Source organism: Colletotrichum costaricense, assembly GCF_030867565.1.
Source record: "Colletotrichum costaricense strain IMI 309622 chromosome Unknown Scaffold_6.1, whole genome shotgun sequence".
Lineage (NCBI taxonomy): Eukaryota > Fungi > Ascomycota > Sordariomycetes > Glomerellales > Glomerellaceae > Colletotrichum > Colletotrichum costaricense.
The window spans coordinates 2,334,255-2,352,971 of record NW_026848235.1 but is presented as its reverse complement, the minus strand read 5'-3'; the positions used below and the strand labels follow the sequence as shown (position 1 = coordinate 2,352,971).

Genomic DNA, 18,717 nt, shown 5'->3' with positions numbered 1-18,717 from the left:
GTGCAGCAGATAAGGCGATCTATCACCCCGCATCTAGGCAAGTAACATGGTCGCGAAATGACTGATTGGTTTTCTTGGAAAGAACAGTGCATTAGGCTTGCATGGGTGTGTTCCGTGGTGTAAGACAATTGAGGCAGCCGAGCGGCTTATGTTTCGTGAGAGCGCCTTGCTGCCTGAATGGCCGCAGACTGCCACCAACAGGCGTCAACCAAGGCTGACTTGGCCAGCTGCATGCAGTCAGATTGCGACGTGGGAATATTCGCAATTACGTCACGTGCTTTAAATCATCGTCCGAAAGCTGCATGTCAAGTCTCATCGCGAGATGATTGCAAGGCAGTTTATGAGTTGCCAGTGTTACATGCTAGGTTGGTCCCAACTCGAGTCTACACTTGGGAGATGTCAGCTACGGCGAAAGGGTCTCCTTGCACAAATGACGAGATCCTCTCCAAGGATCTGCAAGCGATGTTCCAGTAGGAGGCAATAACAAGAGAATGAATGCACTGCTTCTTGTGACCTGTTCATAGTAATACACCGTGAACTCCAAATGATACGCTTGATCTATACCTGCCAAGAAAGCTCCTCAACTCCATGATCCGAGTCCTGTTTGATATGCGTCGAATTTGTGCAGTCATTATTGATTATTCGCAGCCCTCGCGCTCGTATTCACGTTACTAGCGTGTGCAAGCAGAAATTTGCAGCACGTTAGCGTGAGCTTACACGCCTTCGTCCACCCATCATCTTGAGCAATGCCGAGCTTGATGCTCACATCCATGATCTTGTCGCCCTCAATCTTATAGGGAAGGCTAAGTGGATGGCCGTCGGCCGCCGTCTGTCGATGCACGAAAGCGCCAAGCTGTCGCACGAGTTCAAGAAATGCTACCATCGCATTGTCGAACTTGCGGTGCATGAATGTCAGTCCCAGAGGCAAATCTCCGTTAGAGAAAAGCTCCAGAACATGCTTCTTCGGAGCTGGCGGTGGCGCGTTCCGATGCGATCCTAAACGGCTGGCCGTTGGCGACGGGAGTTCAAACCGAATGATTTTTGAAGTGCTTCCCATGGGCTGCGGCTCGAACCCGTCAAATTTGTAGCCTAGCTTGTCAGCAACTGTGACTAGCAGAAGAAGGGCGTGGCCCCATGCTGCATTGATCTCAGGCCAATCAACAGGTTTGTTCGACAGTCGGCCAAGACGGAGCCCGTTGATAGTAGCAAACGTGCCGTCGTGGCTGATGCAGAACGTGTCGTTGTATACGTTTGAGCGTTGCAGCTTCTCCAACAGCTGAGCATCGTTATCGAACCTGGAATTCGTGCTGTCGCGCTCGTTTTGAAAGTCGGCAAGTTTGGTAGCAAAGGCGTTACGCTCGCGCCAGAACTGCTCTTCTTCGTGGTCAAGCTGTTGTGACTCCTCCTCTAAAGCAATAATCTCCGCGTCCACAGATGCCTTTTCCTGCTCCAAGCGTAGCAACTCAGCCATGGCGTCTGTCTCGGCCTGCCTTGCCTTCTTCAGAGCTTCCTCTTGGGCTTTGACATCCTCCTCGTTCGGCTGGTCGCTCTGCACTTGTTTCAAGAAGCCGACGTAGGCATCGCGCTCCCTCGCTGCAGCCTCAAGTTTTTTCTGAAGACCTTCTACGAGCATATCGGTACACTCGACGCAGATGGGATGGTCGATGTCGGATCGCGCGGAGAGGATTTCGAACAACTTGTTGATGCGTTCTATCTCGTGCGCCTTGCTACCGCCGCGCTCTTCTTCAAGAGACTTCTGTCCGCCCTTGTTCCCCCTGTTTGATTTCGTATTCGATGGCAGCGGATCGGGTCGGGAAAGCACTGGCTGAGCGACTTGTGACTCGGTAAGGTAGATGAAGGACATGGTCGAATCTCGTTGCGCCGAACTCGATGGCCCACTGCCATGGCGCTTGAACGTCGCAGAGGCCGCATTCTGCGAGACCTTGTCATAGAGCACCTTTCTTTGGCCATCCTGTGGATGGTATGGCCGTGATGAAGGCGTCTTCTTGGGTGACTGTTGTGAGGAAGAAGCTGTTTCGGTTAGCTACCTTGCGCGCGCCGTTTCGGATGAGGGAAAGCTTGTGCTGACCGACGAGAAGATCGTACGCCGCAGGATTCAACTCCTCGAGTGAACTGTCTAGTCTGAGCGGCGTGCGACACTTTTGGCAAATCATTTTGCTGTGTCGCGCATGTTGCAAGCTCTGAAATTAAAGGGTTGAAGGTAGGAGGGAGGTCTTGTGATGTCACCTAAAGGGCAGTGGAGGTAGGTACCTGCGGATGTCCTGCAGACGCTAAGTTCACCCCCTAGGGTGCCACCACTCTTGCTGACAACTCGATGAGATTTCCCTTCCGTTCCCAGTTTGCGCTCACTTTCAGCTTAAAAACGATTCAACCTGAGCTTTCCGTTATGTTTCTACTTGTTTCGATCATGTATTGTGATGAGTCGATGATATTCTGGACCACTGAAAGAACAACTGAGGCAGCTGTGGCACAGATTAGGTAGTCCGCTTGGGCATTCGTGAACCTCAACTTGATTGTTTTGCGCCCAAATCACATTGGTCAACGAAGACAAAGAGCATTGATTCATGAGCCCATACTCCAAAAGCTATAATAAGAATGAGGTCAAAGTTTCCTGCGACCTGCTCAAGCCGGATAGCTGGGTAAATTGCCTCGTGGTAGAACGGATCATTCGTCGCACACTCAGCGCAGTCGTCGGGTGCCTCTGGCAACGGCAGCACCCCACGTGGCCCGTGCTTTCCACTTTACGCGAGAATTCGATGCATCCGTGCACCGCGTCGAAGCGCGTCTTTCCATGCCGAGTTCATCAAGTGACGCTTATTCGGATCTCATCATCGCCGTTTCGTTCTCCATAATCATTAATGTCCAAGCCACCGCCTTCTCCAAGCGGCATGAGTTCGGGGTTCTAAGGCTTCTGACCGGCAGCATGGAACCGCCCACAAAGAGGCCAAGGCTCGATCAAAAGCCAAAAGAAGACGAAGATGACGAGCTCAACTATGAGCCCGAGGAGGTGTCTCAGATGCGGGATCCCGGCTTTCGCTTCGAACAATCCCGTGCATTTGCCGCCTTCAAACTGAAATCGACCTTTGAGCACATCTTTCAAAAGTATGAAAAGGACTTCACAGGTATCGGTGATGAAATCGACCTCAGGACCGGCAAGATCATTACAGATAATGGTCACTTGGCCGGCATGAGATATGAGAGAGACACTGGAATCCCAGAGGATGACGATGACGAAGACGAGGACGAGGGTGTACTCTTGGAGGAAGCATTTGCATCTGACGACGATGAGGAGGATGGTGGCTTAGGCGAAGATGATGGGGGCGAGGATGGGAGCCCAGATGCGTCAGACAACGAAGACGATGAAGCATCTCACCCAGGGGCCCTCATAAGCAAGCAAAAGGGCGAACTACGGCAGCACCCAACCCGGCCGAGTGTCTCGCCAGGCGTATCAACACCAGGATCTGATCAACGACTGTCCAGCTTTGCTCAACCGCGCCAGCCAGGACCCAGCACCTCGAATCCGTCCTCAGATGTTTGGGGACATGAACCAGAACCTGTCGATCCAACTTGGAGGGTCCCCGAGATCAGCAAGCCCAAACTTGGCGACGACTTGATGACAAAACTTTATGGTGCCAGATACCGCTTCCCCACCAGTCGAGGATTCAAGTCTGTGTGGTCTTCGCGGCGCGATACCGATGAGGAGAAAGCATTACCTGAGCCTGCTCAGATCGACATGAAGCAGCTCATCCGCGCGAGGAACGAAGTCCCTAGGATGGCGAGACCAATGTCAACAAAGTTATTACAGGCATTCACCGACCAAGACGACGATAACGAAGACGATCTTGTTGGAGTTGCCGTTGTAGATAAGGGGCTTAGGGCCGCGAAAAAGACATCGGATAATACGGATACCACCTTGGAGGAAGCAGTAGGCACCACTGTCAAAAAAGATGCACGAGAGCTTGGACCACCTACCGAAGCCAAACCATCAAGTTCGAAACCCGCCATATCAAAAACCCTCTCGAGAGAGATTGGCTGGCTCAATCAGAATAAAACTTCTGTGAAAGAAGGCCCAAGACCGAGAAGACAACTCATCCCAGCCAAAGTTATCAAACCAGCAGAAGTTTCTCAAGAGGCAGAAGCTACCAAGCCGAGTCAACCAACCGAAAAAGAAGCTCAAGACCAGTCGTTGGGATTACCAACTAAAGTTGGAGTTGAAGCTGGAGCTGAAGCCGGAGTTGAGGTTGAGGTTGAGGTTGACCAGAACTCGACTAGTTTTGTGACCGAAATGGAGTCGCAGGACAGGCCAAAGCAGCGATTCGTGATCGAGTTGTTCTCCAAGATTCCCTCCCCAGAGGAGATCACATTAGTCGAAGATCCCGAGGATATGGATATCTTTGGTTCGGATCACCAACATGAGGCCCTGGCGCCCCAGCTTGCTAACCTGACCGTCTCCGAAACCACTTCGACAGCTCTTGTGACAGTGGGCGACCCTGCGGCTGGCTCAATCGAGACGGCTGTGCCTGTCAAAGCACCAACTGCGAACCCCGCTGAGCCGCCGAAGGAAACATTCGTCAGGCATAGAATCGACTCCTCATACGACTTCTCTGATGACGAGGAAGGTATTCCCACGACTCGCCTTAGAAAGCTTCGCAGTGGAAAGAAGATGGATACTATTTCGGGTGCGGTCGAAGTGGCAGACCATGCAATAGAGGCCACGTCCGGGCCTTTGGAGAAGTTATCGACATTAGACGACCAACGGCCATCTCATGTGGAGTTCAATGACGGACCGTTCACGGCCAGCAAGATGGCTTCGATAGAACCTAGTGACATCGACACCGGAATCTCTGAGCAGCAGGTCGATGCGCTCGCAGAAGTTAGCGAGGAACAGGGAAGTCTTCAAATCGAAGAAGTTAGCGAGAGGCCCATTGGGTCAAACATGAACTTCACGATCTTATCAGCGGAAGTTCTCCCTGAGATCGGTCCGATAGAGGGACATTCCTCCACAGAACCAACGAATCCGGCTGGTGCAGAGGCTCCGTCGCAAAATGAGGTCTTGGCGGCGCAGGAGCCTAAGATTCGGGAGAGCTTAAAGCAGAATCTCCATACACCCGCCAACCATAATGTGCTTGGAGAAACGATCTTGGAGGAGGCTCAGGAGATACAGGTGCAGATTCATGACGATTTCCAGAAAGAATTTCATGAAGAGATCCAGGAGGAGATCCAGAAAGAGATTCAGGAAAACATCAACGAGGAGATCCAGGAGGGTACCGATGAGCAAGTCCAAGAACAGGTCCAGGAGCAGGTCCAAGAAGAAGCTCAGGATGGGACTCGGCAAGGCACTCAAAGTGAGCCCGAGAAACTCCAACAAATGGGAGAAACACAGCAAGACGATGACGAGGAAGTCGTCGAGCCCTTCACAATCCCCCTCGGCCTCGACGACATCGACGAAACAAGCGCGCCCGAAGCCGAAGCCGAACCCGAATCCGAAGCAATGGAAATCGAGCTTCCCATTCTCCCACCACAATCAAGAGGAAGCCTCCTCGGGCCGCCTCTTCGAAGAGGTCGTCAATCATCACCGACAAAGTCCTCGGGAGCCGTCGACAAAACAGCCACATCGCCTTTCAAACACATGCGTCTCCAATCCAGCAGTCCTCTAAAGAAGTACTCCGTTAGCAAATCGCCAGCCAAGACTAGAAAGGCTACCAGGCCCCGCGCGTCCGCCAGCTCAGAGCGTCGAACAAAGCCGAGAAGCCACAAGTCTGCATCATCAACACTCGCAAAGTCGGAATCCCTTACGCCCCCACCCTTCTCTGACCCCTCGCCAAATTTCACACAGAACCAAAAGGTCGTCCCCAGCGCACCATCCTCATCGTCGAGACACCACCAACCCCGAACCACGCGCGACTCGACCTCCAGAAAATCCTTCATCTCCCTCCTCTCCGACGACGAAGACGAACTCACCCTAGACCTCTTCAAAACCCACACAGCGGCCTCGGGCGGCGGCTCATCGGCCGAACGTAGACGCACATCCTACACCTCGGACCTCCTCGCCGGACCGCACACCAAGATCACGACGCCCATGAAGCAGAGAAGCCCGCTCGTTCCCGGGAGCGGGAACACGGGTGCAGCAGGCGCGACCACCACAGGCACAGAGACTGCCAGGGGCAAGAAGCGTAAGGCGGCGTGGGCGTTTGCCACGCCCACGCGAGTTCACTTTGGCAGCCCGTCAGGCTCACTCGTTCAAACGCCCGGCGGGAATATGAGGCGCTGTGGTGAGGATGGATTTCGATGCGACAGAGACTTCTGCTTCACTTGCCTGTAGGGTCAAGGAATCAAAGCATACTTGGAGAGCGAGGTCTTATCATGAGGGCACAGAGGAACCTCTCTCGGACGCGCAGATAGAAACAGCAGATAGCGGGGCACTTGTGGCCTTAAGGTGAGGTCATGGAAGCCAAGTAGCTTCCTCATTAGTCGCTACATCAGATGAATACCAGAGAGCTTCTGTAAAGAAAATCATGAAAACCACGTTATGCAAAGTCATGGATGTCGAGGGGCAGTTGGAACGGAAGGGGCATGGACCTCGCAAACGCCTTATCCCCGGTGTGGTGAAACCCAGATCCTTACGCAAGCCAAATTTCCTGTCTTCCACCACATTTCTCCATTCGTCCTCGCTGCTCCTTGCTTTGGTCGACGTTTGTACGCCTAAAATATGTGTGTAGACCACCTTTCGTGTCGTCGCCCGTGAACAGGTACCCATCTTGAAAAGTCATTTCGAATAATCATTCCATGTATTGAGACTGAGGGAGGTGGAAGGTCCGCTTCATGCTTCTTTGTCCCGTTGATCCGAGCCATGTTCACTCCTGGAAGAAGGGACTTTAGTCTAGAACCCGGGCCGGCTTGCGGTTGCAGGGTCTAGTCCCGGAGTGACCGCCTGCGCCGCCTGCAGTGTTATGCCTCTTGCGTACAGTCTATGTGCAGAGGGAAGATCCAAATTGTCGCGTGGGGTGTGAGTAGTTGCGAAACCAAGCTGGCCGACGACTTAGACTCAGTTGCTGCTCACACCTGAGGCGGTCTGGTTGGCCAAGTGCTGCTTGAAAACCTCGGGGTCCCGAACAGGGTTGAAGTAAGGGTGTGCCTGGGCTTCCTTAGCAGTAAGACGTTCCTGCTTGCATGTCAGTACATCATCCTCGCCTAGTCTCGCCTCACATGGTGTCAACATACTTGATGGTCGTATCGAAGAAGCTTGTCCAGGAAATCAATCGCTTCATTGCTGACGAAGCGCTGGTTTTCCGCGGTGACGAAAGAGTGCCAGGGCTTCTTCTGGAAACGGCCGAGGATGTCGTCATACTGCGCATCGAGCTCGATCTCGTACTTGTCGAGGTAGTCGAAGAGGTCGTCCGTACCGAGCACCTTCGCAATCTTGACAAGTTGGTCTGAGTTAGAGTTGCCATGGAAGAACGGCTCCTTGCGGAAGATCATGGAGGCAAACATGGCACCCAGACTCCACATGTCCAAGCTGTAGTCGTATTCCTGGAAATCGACCAACAACTCGGGACCCTTGAAATATCTGGAAGCCACGCGCACGTTGTACTCAGTTCCCTGGTGGTAAAACTCGGCCAAACCCCAGTCAATGAGTCGCAACTGGCATAGTATTAGTTTCAAGACCATGATGTATTCCACCAAGCGCGATACGTACCTTTCTGTTCTCATGATCGATCATAACGTTGTGAGGTTTGACGTCGCGGTGCATGATGCCCTTGCTGTGACAGAAGTCAAGAGCCTTCAGTAGCTCATTGATGTAGTAGCGAACATCAAGATCGTTGAATTTGGGGTAGAGGCTTCGGAAGTCGGTGTTATTGACATGCTCGAAGATGAGGGATGGCGTCTTGCTCTACTCGAAAATGCATCATTAGCCCACTGACTTGGCGAATGATCTTACGGCAGAATTCGCTTACTTGTGAGTCCCTGACCACGTCCAGAAGAGCCACGACATTGGGTCCTCCCGCCAAGTTTTGCAAGATCTTGATCTCACGCTTGATCTTCTTCTTCTTAACAGGCTTCAAGACCTTGATGACGCACTTCTGGTAGTTAACGACATTGATGCCCTCAAAGACCTCGGAGTATTTTCCGCGACCTGTTTTTGAAGACCTGTATCAGCCAAATATGCTTTCTTCGGTTCGACTCGTGCGCGCAGAGTATGCGGCGGTATGGCGCATGCGCGCGGCGCGGGGGCCACCCTCGGCGGAAGCACAAAACGTACCAATTTTCCTAACGACCTCGTAGTTCTCGAGAACCCCCCAGCCTGTTGATTGAAAGGTTAGTAACTGTGAATCCGTAAAGTTGGGCAACGTATGGTGAGTAGGTATGGCGAATGCAGGTCGCATACACCTAGTCGATCTCTGGGCGAGAGAGACAGGATAGGAAGCGCGAGGTTGAAAACCTACTAATGTTGACTGAATCGTAGTCCCAGTAGCTGCGGGGCATGTTCTGGTTGACATCTGCGTAGACCCGCGCCATGTTGGGCGACTTTTTTGCCTACGATCGTACGCAGGTTTGGACAGGGACGGGGTGGTGATGTTGCGTGAGGTTGGATTTTGCGGCGGAGGCAGGACGAGGAGGAGGGGTCTCGGCGTGGCTGAGGTAGCCTGGCTGGACGTGGAGCGGGTGGTGGTGGTGGGAGAACGGGGCAGGGAGTAAATCAAGGTGGGATGTCTAAAATCAGGCTTAGCGGTCTGGAGCCGTGATTGGTCGTCGACCGAAAAGGCGCCTTCCCACTTATCGTCCTGGCCGCCCGATAAGACCAAGTGATCCGTGCACGCCCCTGCCGTCCAACTGTCTCGACCTGTGTCACGAACCTTGACTAGAGTCCCTTCGGCGCGATGGCTACAGTGATTGTAAGAAGTCAGTCATGCGCTCAACGGGAGGTCGCATAGTAGGGTTCCAGACAGTCGCTGTTCATGAAGGAAGGCAGTGCTTTGGAGTAGATCACCTTCTCCTTCACTGGGGCTCGTAGATGGTTCAGGAACATCTCACTCGAACATCAAACAGACGGTTGGTTGCATATATCATTGGATCGTTGTCAATTTAGCAAATTCAGGGCAACAGTACTGTTCGAAAGACAAACGTGTTTGGCAATTCCAGACATTCTGTATTTCCTTTTCCCATGACCAAAGGTAATCATCAAACGTTTCAGACCGACAGTAGCAAACAAGGGTATCATATCAATCATTCCTCCGCAAGACCAAGACGTCCATTCCTTTCTGTCCCATTGAGACATCGTCTCATCCTCACGTCCTTCATGTGCAACTTCCTGTTCCCACACGACTCAAAAGGCCACTTCTGCCATCCCAATGTGGGCATTTTATGCCTCTTCTCATCTTCCTGTATGGCATCTTATGCCTCTTCCTATGTCGCCATCCGGCATCCAACACCTCTTCCATACCGCCACGAGGCAACACATGCCTGATTCGATTGACCTGGGAACCAATGTTAGCAGATGTCCCTCGACTTGAGTAATTGCAAAGACCAAGAAGTGCGAGAGAATGCTGTCAGAGAGAAGATTATTGCTCGACATGTCCAAGCTCAGTGCGACTCAGGCGCCGGAATTGGCCGGCAGTAGTCAGCTCTGGCAATGGATCCGACTAAGGATGACGATACAAGGTTTTCATCATAGCATACAGGGTATTGGGGTAAAGAGAAAAGAGAAATGAACATACCTTCAATGGCAGTGGATTTTGGTGGATTCCCGCACACCAAGCCCCGCGAACCGACGGAGGCATTTGCCTCGACGTCAGCGTTCAGGTCGTCAAGCAGATATGAGAGCGTGTGTGAGGCCCCCAATTTCTGCGACAGTTAGAACGGTGCTGAGTGCACAAGGCACTGCAGCACGTTGCGCGAGCGTAGGGAAAATCCCCAGCGTGGTGGCAAAAGCTGGGAGTGCATGATCGTGTCTGTATACAAAAAGTGGCGACCTCTAGTTCTTTCCGACGACCGGAAGGTCCACGGGTCACTGACCCAATGGTTCTTTCCAGCCGCCAGAAGGTCTAGAAGTGGCACACCCCCAGTTCTTTCTGGTACCAGAAGGTCCATGGGTCAATGACCGCATGGTTCTTTCCGGCACCAGAAGGTCTAGGAGTGAACACCAATGGCATACAGATCCCCGACCAGAGGCAGCCAGCCCGGGCGTTGATGGCGGTGGAATGTCAATCGTAGTCGAGGGTGTCAAGCCCCGACTCGACGACATCCCATGTGCGTTTGCGGAGGTCGGGCTTGGGCTCTTGGCCCTTGCCCTTCCCCCGTTTCTTCTTCTTGTTCTTAGCAGTTTTGCCCGGCGGGCGAGATGGCTCGGCAGCCCGAAGGGTGCCATCCTCGCCAGTCTCACCTGCCTGGCGTACTGCCGTTGAACGTCGCTCTTGCTCTCGCTTGATGGTTTCGAGCTCAGAATGGCGAAACATGGCGATTTGGTCGTCAGTGAGTGTTCGTTTGACGCCATCGTAATAGTAGCCGAGATCGTCTTCTTCCTCGAAGACGTCGCCATCTTCTTCGACTGAGGCATTGGTGGTTGCAGCGTCCGGCTGATGATTTGGATTCAAAAAATCAGCTTGGAAATTGCGGACTGCCGCACCAGAGAAATGAGCCTCGAAGAATGCTACCAAGTCGTTCTGTGATGGGAGTCAGTATGAAAATTGGAAGGTATCGATGAGGGACTCACATTGCTGACGCTTGGTGCAGCAAACGATGGCATCATTTGGGCCAGCCAGCCTGGGTGGAAGCTTGAGGTTGGTGGGTTGATGTGGTGCTTCTTGACTGTTTTTTTTCTGGTATGGGTGTTTTGTAGGAAAAGCGGTTGAATGAGGGAAGATATGATGGAGATGGGTGTTGAAGGAAGGAAGTTGGGTGGAGGAAGATTTGAGAGAAGGAAATTGTTGTAAGAAGGAAGTAGGTAAGTTGAATATTTGGATGGGAGGACCGCAGGATCAGCGCGTTGGGCGCCCGGAGCTTGGATCACGTGTGGGGCCCGCTTCACCACCATCACTCAGGGAAAGTGGGAAGGGGACGCGAACCAGCGCGCTCCTGCTTGGGAAGTCGAACATGTGTTTTGTGCAGTATTTTGCACAGATAATCAAACATTGTGATTGCTCCTCCTGTCTCCAGCCTTGAAGGCACTTATGACTTGCTTAAGAGGGCGAGGGCGCTTTGGAAGGCCCGGAGAACCTCAGTCACTGTAAATGAGCTGTTAGTCGGATGCACTTGGTAGCGAGACAATGATGAAGGAGAACTTACTGTGTTCCTGCTTCTGAGCCATGTTCTGTTCCTCCAGATTGACAAATCTCTGTCTGGTATGAAGGCGCTTGACTGCGCGCTCATTGTCATGGGCGCTGGAAGTGGATGCCCAGACGTTGAAGTACTGTAGAATGATGGTCACCATGACTGTAAGTTGGAAAAAAGCGGGCATCGTACATACCTTGACAAGACCGTCGAATTCGAGCAAGAGCTCGCGCTCCTTCTCGTCTGCATCGGCGAGAGCCTTCTCGTACCTGGCTTCGAAATCGTCCCAGTCAAAAGCCGGAAAGACACCCGGAGTGCTGGGGGTGTTGTTGCCGTTGTCCTGACCGTTGGCGAGTTGCTGGTCCAAACGAGGCTCAGGTGTCTTCGTAGTCTGGAGGGACTTAGCCTTTTGCTGGTTATTTCCCGCGTCGGCCATGTTTGCTGATGGGCCTGAAAAGTTGTGCAAGGAAGTTGAGGGACGAAGAAGATAAGCTGAGAAATTCGATGGTGAAGGTTGTTGTTCTTTTTTGGTTTTGGTTGTGTATGGGAGTCTTTTTTTTGGTGCGCCTTGAAAGTGCTGTTGATTTTCGGGTGTAGAGAGAGGCAGGAACTCAGGGTGTTACTACCGCTTCCAGGGAGGTAATACGACAAATGGCTCCTGTAGCGGTACCGTTGGTGTTTCCTGCCTGCCAAAGGGACGTTAGCAATCTGACTGCCAAAAGTTCAAAGTGTGGCGCTAAGAAGGAAGCAAGCGCCAAGGGAAGAAAGTGTGGCGCAGGGAAGGGACATGGGGGAGGGTGTCATGGCCCAAGGGGTCACCCCTGCTGCCTGTCGGAGTCCGCTGCGCCAACACCAACGGCAGTCGAGTGTTTCCCATTCTGGCCCATTCATTGTCTCTCACCCGACCTCGTTCCCGTGACTCGACCGACGACCCAAGCGACCTCCCACTCACAGGTCGTCTGAACGCCCCGATCGACGCACCTTGCTTTCCGAGACTTGGCGTATATATCAAGTCGGTGATTCCTTCCAGGGCCTTGGGGGGTTTCTCTCTCCAAGATCCACTTACCGGAAACTCAAATACCAAACGTCATTCCGAGGGAACAACGCTCTGTGCATGCGCCTCATCGTATCACATCTCGAGTCGCCGCCTGCCTGGAGTCGACCAGAAAATCGCCAAAATGAATTGCGACATATGCTGTAGGCCTCACAATGCTCAGCGTCTTCCTTTTCTCTGTGCCGTCGATGCTCGCAACCACTGCTATGAGGGTCGCATCAAGAATCTGCAGGCGCTGATGGAGAATGAGACTCTTCAAAAGGAGATCAACGACCTGCTTGCTCAGGACAAGGCAGATGATGGCCCTGGTCGAAGTGTTGTTCTCGAGTCGCTGAGTGCCTCTCAAAGATCGGCCGAAGATCGCACTGAACAGATCATCGCCCAAGCTGAGAAACTCAAGGGCGAAATTGCCGCTGCCAGAAAGGAGATTGCTGATCGCAGAGCCGCCCTCATTCGCCGCAAATCCGACCTTGCATCTGCATCGAGTGGCATAGCTGCTCGGAGAACTAGACAGCTGGAAGAGACTGAACGCTCCATCTCGGTTGCCAAGTACAAATGGACCCGAAGTGCGGACCAGATGTCGTCGACTCGATCTTTCTTGTGCATGGAGGCCGCCAAGCTGTATGGACTTCGTCGCATCAAGAAGGGATCATCTGCTCGGTACGAGTACAAGATCGGGGGTGTTGACATCGTCGATCTCTCATCTATGAATGGTTAGTATCGCACTCCAAACTTGGCGAGTGACACTTAAACTGACCTTGACAGTTATTTCGCCTGAACTCTTGTCCACCTCTCTCGCCAACATCGCCCACATTCTAGCTTTGACAAGTCATTACCTCTCGGTTAGGCTCCCTGCAGAGATAACACTGCCGCATCGAGACTATCCGCGCCCGACCATCTTCAATCTTTCCTCGTCGTATCAGCATGGGGAAGTGCCGTTTCCTGGAACCTCGCCCGTTACCAGCTTCTCTGCAGAAGAGCGCGAGAGCCAGCCGCAGTACATGCCTCGCCCGCGGCCACTCTTCGTCGATAAGACTTTACCCATACTGGCCAAGGAAGACCCTGTTGCTCATTCCTTGTTCCTGGAGGGCGTGACATTGCTGGCGTACGATATTGCTTGGGCCTGCAGTACTCAGGGCGTCTTTGTAGGAGATCGTAACTCGTTCGAGGATGTGTGTCATATGGGCCGCAACTTGTACACCTTGCTCATTGGCCAACAACTTCACAGCACCCAGACTGGGCGCCTCTATCCACCTGCAACTTCATCTCCCGGGGCGAAGCACGATGCGCTTGATCAAGAAGAGCTCGGCAAAGCTCCCTCGTGGATGGGACGATATTCCCATGGCACAGCTCACGCTTTCCTTGGCAGCGCAGAGGGATCCGAATTCATTCGCGGTTTCAAGCTTCCCACCCCCCTGAAGCTTGCTGATAGGCTCAAGAAGAAGCTTATCAGTGAGGTTGCCGTTCCGGAGTGGGAGGTTCTCGAGGACGATGCTTGGGCTATCGACGAAGGCGAAGGTCAGGCGAATCGCGCTGTCGGTGGTGGTGGTACAAATGGCTGGACAAAGGTGAAAAACAGGTAATCCGAACAAACATAGCAAACTCTTCGTACGTCGGTAATCAAACACCGCGTCAGTCGCTCTCCGTCTTCCAGTCTCTCTGGTGCTATGTGGTCGTGGTACAGGTAGATGGGTGGTTTTTTTTCGGGTTTTGTGATTTTGAGACTTTTTTTTGGTGTTTTCTTTTTCTCTCTCATCGACTTCCTCTTCCGTTATCTGCTCTCTTGATCTCGTCTCAAGAAACTTCGTAAGTAAGGTCGTACGCGTGCGTATGGGTGGGGTTTTTTTTTTTCGGGTTTTGTGATTTTCGGACTTTTTTTTGGTCTTTTCGTTCCTTTTCTTCAATCTTGCGGTCCTCGACATCTCGCTGACTTCTTGATATCGTCTCAAGATTGTTCATTTCTTCCGGGCTTCTCTGATCGTCTGAAGCCATGGGTCCATAATCTCAGCCTGTGATTCGTCATCATTAGGTACAATGAGGTGAGCGACGAAAGTTTCCGTCACAACCAACTCGGCCCATTTGTCAATGAGATCATCGAACATACTACGGAAGATGCTCTGTCCCCTGTTGTACCGCTTGTGTTCCATGAGCTCGCCCCATCTTCTGATAGCCAGCTGCGTGAGGCTTTTGGGTCCGTACATCTTCAACTGGTCAGAATCGATGAGGTCCCATAACGGTTCGAGAGATTTCTTCAGCTCGTCCTCCACCTCCGGGGATCCAATCACTACCACGAGTCCAGCAAGCGAAGGAGCGACGGCAAGCAACGCAGGACTGAGCTTCGACGCAGGACTAGGCTCGGACGAAGAATTGGGCGCAGGCAAGGGATTGAACTTCAAAGGCGTTGTTCGCACGACGAAAGGGGCTGGCACCATGGGAAGTGGCGGCAGAAGTCGGGACTTCGCTTCCTTCTCGTCCAACTCTTTTTGTTCCTCCTGGAGCTTCTTCTTGCGGAACTCGTGCTCTTGTGCCTGAGCGCGTTGCGTTTTCTCGTCTCCCAATCTACGCCGACGCAACGGGGCGATTTTCCGAGGAGCAGGTTCTTCGTCCTCAGACATTGCCTGGTCGTCGTCCGAGTCCGAAGGGAGTTCCGATAAGACCTCGGACTCTGGCGTTGGCGATCGGGAGGGAGGAGCCTCGGAGGTTGAGGCCTCGGGAGTAGGAGCCGGCCCCAGAGCCAATGCCAAACGACGGCGACGCAGTGGCATGACCTTGCGCGGCGGGATGTACTCGTCAATTCCTAGGAACTCTACCTCGCTGTCTGAGTCGTCGTCGGACTCGGGTTTCACCTTCTCGGGCTCTGGAGACAGGTCTCGAAGGACGAGGGTCTGTGGCGTCGCCGAGGGCATTGGCGGGGGCGGCGCTGGCCATGAGATACCAGGAATCGTCGAAGGCGTTGCGAGGAGGCCAGTTCCAGGCACAGGCGGTTCAGGCATCTGAGGGATTGTGGGAGAGGGCGAACTGCCCTTGGGCTCTCCGGGTACTTTAGATTCTGGCTCGGTGGTTGTCGTGGGTGTCGTTGTCTCCTTTTGAGATTGCGCAGGGGGCTCAGGCGCACGAGTGACGATGGGAGACGGCGATCTACCCTCAGGCTTTTCGGTAACGTCTGTGTCAGGCTCGATGATTGTCTTTGACAGCGGGCTCGGCTTGCGAGATCCGGCAATATCCAGCGGAAGGTCCGTTCTTGGCTGGGAGACTGACTTGAGCGAGCTCACTGGTAGCAGTACGAGCTTCGACCCAGTGTCCGCCTTTGCGGTAGACTTCCAGTTGTCAGGGGCCTGGACAATCAAGGCGTCAGGACTGTCTGCATCGGGTCTGGGAGAAGCATCAGGCCCTATCGCTGCCGTCTTTTTCTTCGGCCGAACCGGGGTCATCAGCGGATTCGCGGCCTTCTTGACGAACTTGATTCTGATGGGCTTTTTTGGCACCTGTGGCTCAGGAGCTGCGGCAACGGTGACCTTGTCGACCTCCACAACCTCTGGAGTAGAAGTGGCCTGGGCTGGAAGAGATACCGAAGAGGAAGATCTCTCTTCCTCGACGTTCTCCCGCGACTTTTCCAAACCCGGCTCAGCGCTGACGGGGACGGGGACCTTTTCGACCTCAACGAAGTCGGGAGGAGGACCAAGCCGGGTTACAGAAGGGGACACCGGGGGCGAGGACCACTCCCTTTCCTTGTTCTCTGGGACTTCTCTTAACTGGGACTCAGAGCTTGCGGGGCCGGGGACGTCTATCATTTCAGCCTCAGGAGCAGGTCGAAACTGGGCGTTGGGACGGTCTACCAAAGGCACGGCGGCTTCTTCCATCTCAAGCTCGCGGTTAGGGCGGATCTGGGGTGCATCGAACATAGGTTCGTCCAGTACCTGCTGCGGCTGAGGCCCATTCGGACGAGGAGCAGGTGAGGGCGTAGGAGGTGCAGAGTCAGAGCCCGAAACAGAGCCATCTTCAAAGTCGGATTGCGAGAAAAGCTTCAGAGGAGAATCCTCGTCCATTTTTTCGTTCTCCTCGTCAGACTCTGTTTCGGCGATTTGGGACTTCTGCTGAGCGTCTATCTCCCAGTCCATTTCGCTGTCGGGCAGACCAGGTGTAACGACAGGAGTTGCAATCACGGCCACGGTAGCTGCCTTCGGGGCTTGAGAAGTCACCAGGATTGACTGTGCTCCAGGAACTGGCTCATGGAGTTTCTCGGTCTTGGGAACTTCGTTGGTCTTGGCTGAGGCATTGACAGAGACAGCGGCAAGAGGTGACTGGGAAATCAGAGGAGTCAGGGTGCTCGGCGCAGGTTCTTCATCGGGGATCGGCGCCGGTAGAACAGGAACTTCTGAAAGCGGCAGAACGACCGTGGGCTTGACGATGGCGGTCTTGATGTGGGCCTCGAATATATTGCCAACTCTAGGAGAGGTACCAGGCGAGGATGTCTTATCTCCATTCTTGAGTCGCTTGGCCTGAACCACGAACATGTTGTCTGAAGAGAGCTCTCCAATGAGCGAGGGCAACTTCTCAGCGATCTTAGGCTGGGGCTGAATAGCGATGACAACAGCTGCATTGAGTTCTGTGGTAGATGTGCCGAGCGAGGGCATCTTCTCAGTCGTCTTGGATGGCAAGTTCAGATTCGGGGAGGCATGAACTGAGGAGTTCTTCTCGTCAAGGGTACTGTGCGAGAATACCGGAGAGTCGGGAAGGGTAACAATCTTCTCCAAGGCAGCAAGAGTACTTGGCGATGGCATTGGGCTTGCAGGCGGAGCATTCACCTTCGTAGCAGTCAAGTCAAGCTCGGCCTTGGCGCTGTCGGTCTTCTTCGGCTCGACTCGCAAGGTCGGTACCGGTGGGGTTGACGAGGAGGTGACTAGCGATGCTAAAGACAAAGGCTCAGGACTCAAGTTCTGCGTTGGCTCAATGAATTGGACCGTCTTGAAGTTAGCCGGCGAGGGCATGACCGGAGCCATCGACATAGGCGAGACAGTAATTGGCGAGAACGAGAGACGGGTGCGATCCGAAGTCTGTGTTGACTTTGTGACTTGAATCATCTTGCTCGGCGTCTGGGCGACATCTGCAACATGAACATAGGCGTTCGACGTCTGGCTTGGGACGCTTGCTTGGCTGGTGCTCTTGTCGACATCGAAAAACTCAGGAACTGGTCGCATCGTGCTCTTTCCGCGGCAGGTCTGGATCAGGTTGAAGTTTGCCATGAATTGCTGTGAGACGAGGTCCTGCTGAACCTTGCCGTACGCTTCAATCTTCGAAGCCAACACCTGGTTGCTTGAGGCGAGAGACTCGTTGCTGGCTGCCAAAGCGTGGTTGCTGGCTGCCAACGCTTGGTTGCTAGAAACAATCTCGCGGCGAACGTCGATAGACTCACGGAGGCTAAAGTTTTGCTTGCTGACCGGCTGGGGGTGGTGGACGAATCCTTCAACGCCACCAAGTCTCTTCTGGATCACTTCGGGCAGGTTCTTGGTCTTGTCGATGACGAATGTGGGATGGGGACGCTCTCTGGCGAGACGTGCCTTCAGGCGAGAGTTCTCTGCCTTTCTCTGCTCGATTGCCGCAATGTAAATCGCCCACATCTCGCATTTCTCTTCCTCTTGCTTGGCCTTTAGAGCTTCCATCTCGGTCTGAGGAGCAGGTTTGGGGTCGCTCACCGCCTGATTCGGTGGCGAGGGGGGTCTGTTCCTGTTGTCAGCATATCGTGAAATAATTTCAATGAAGAAAAGAAGAATATCGCTCACATAACAGAGGGATCACTCTCGCGCGACCAATACTATTTGGTCGACGTCGGAGAGGACACCTCTGGCCAGGTACCAGGAATCCTGGGCTTTCGCTCGATCTTGTAGACGCCCGAGACATCATCCACGTCGACGCGGAGAAACAAGGGATCATCTTTGCCGTCGTCCTTCCATCTCAGACTATACACCTCAAGGCGTTTAGTCGCGGCGATACAGAGTAGACGAACAGCAAGAACGAGTGCGCAATTAAGCGGGGTGAACGGTGCCAACTCCATGTTGAAGAAGGCGCGGAAAGCTTGGTCACCGGCGGTGAGGAGATAGGAGATCCAGTCCCAAAAGGAACCGGAAGCTCCTACGATCTCGCCCATCCACGCGGATTCCGTGAAGGGTTCGACGAAGTCGTACATGAGGCTGTACGTGGTGATTAGAATGGAGAAGATCCACCTCCAGATGGAAGCGGAAACTTCTCCAGCCTCAGTCAACCACGCGACATCCATCGTGAGGTCTTGTCGAGTAGCAGGGAGTAAGTGAGGAAGTCGTGAGTCAATTGAGAAAACAAATCCGCGGCGCGTGCAAGCAACAGCAGCCGGGAAGAAA

The 18,717-nt window shown here is 53.4% G+C and overlaps 7 protein-coding genes across 7 annotated transcripts; 2 read left to right on the top strand and 5 right to left on the bottom strand.

The window, feature by feature from the left end:
* Nucleotides 1–631: 631 nt before the first annotated feature.
* On the bottom strand, nucleotides 632–2,174 carry CCOS01_06994 (autophagy protein Apg6; the record flags this gene model as incomplete). Its single annotated transcript, XM_060455161.1, has 2 exons — nucleotides 632–2,031; nucleotides 2,090–2,174. 2 exons carry the CDS (start codon nucleotides 2,172–2,174, stop codon nucleotides 632–634), a joined length of 1,485 nt encoding a protein of 494 aa, XP_060314861.1.
* Nucleotides 2,175–2,812: 638 nt separating this feature from the next.
* Nucleotides 2,813–6,343, top strand: CCOS01_06993 (centromere protein Scm3; the record flags this gene model as incomplete). Its single annotated transcript, XM_060455160.1, has 1 exon — nucleotides 2,813–6,343. One exon carries the CDS (start codon nucleotides 2,813–2,815, stop codon nucleotides 6,341–6,343), a length of 3,531 nt encoding a protein of 1,176 aa, XP_060314860.1.
* A 723-nt stretch (nucleotides 6,344–7,066) lies between these two features.
* On the bottom strand, nucleotides 7,067–8,538 carry CCOS01_06992 (casein kinase II subunit alpha; the record flags this gene model as incomplete). The annotated part of the gene is made up of 6 exons (XM_060455159.1): nucleotides 7,067–7,183; nucleotides 7,243–7,662; nucleotides 7,718–7,912; nucleotides 7,977–8,155; nucleotides 8,282–8,323; nucleotides 8,466–8,538. The coding sequence occupies 6 exons, from the start codon at nucleotides 8,536–8,538 to the stop codon at nucleotides 7,067–7,069; spliced, it is 1,026 nt and encodes a 341-aa protein (XP_060314859.1).
* Nucleotides 8,539–10,223: 1,685 nt separating this feature from the next.
* Nucleotides 10,224–10,765, bottom strand: CCOS01_06991 (uncharacterized protein; the record flags this gene model as incomplete). Its single annotated transcript, XM_060455158.1, has 2 exons — nucleotides 10,224–10,682; nucleotides 10,733–10,765. The coding sequence occupies 2 exons, from the start codon at nucleotides 10,763–10,765 to the stop codon at nucleotides 10,224–10,226; spliced, it is 492 nt and encodes a 163-aa protein (XP_060314858.1).
* Nucleotides 10,766–11,187: 422 nt separating this feature from the next.
* On the bottom strand, nucleotides 11,188–11,725 carry CCOS01_06990 (uncharacterized protein; the record flags this gene model as incomplete). The annotated part of the gene is made up of 3 exons (XM_060455157.1): nucleotides 11,188–11,243; nucleotides 11,305–11,428; nucleotides 11,486–11,725. The coding sequence occupies 3 exons, from the start codon at nucleotides 11,723–11,725 to the stop codon at nucleotides 11,188–11,190; spliced, it is 420 nt and encodes a 139-aa protein (XP_060314857.1).
* Nucleotides 11,726–12,467: 742 nt separating this feature from the next.
* Nucleotides 12,468–13,926, top strand: CCOS01_06989 (uncharacterized protein; the record flags this gene model as incomplete). The annotated part of the gene is made up of 2 exons (XM_060455156.1): nucleotides 12,468–13,056; nucleotides 13,109–13,926. 2 exons carry the CDS (start codon nucleotides 12,468–12,470, stop codon nucleotides 13,924–13,926), a joined length of 1,407 nt encoding a protein of 468 aa, XP_060314856.1.
* Nucleotides 13,927–14,298: 372 nt separating this feature from the next.
* CCOS01_06988 (uncharacterized protein) lies at nucleotides 14,299–18,617 on the bottom strand (the record flags this gene model as incomplete). Its single annotated transcript, XM_060455155.1, has 2 exons — nucleotides 14,299–18,061; nucleotides 18,169–18,617. The coding sequence occupies 2 exons, from the start codon at nucleotides 18,615–18,617 to the stop codon at nucleotides 14,299–14,301; spliced, it is 4,212 nt and encodes a 1,403-aa protein (XP_060314855.1).
* Nucleotides 18,618–18,717: the final 100 nt, after the last annotated feature.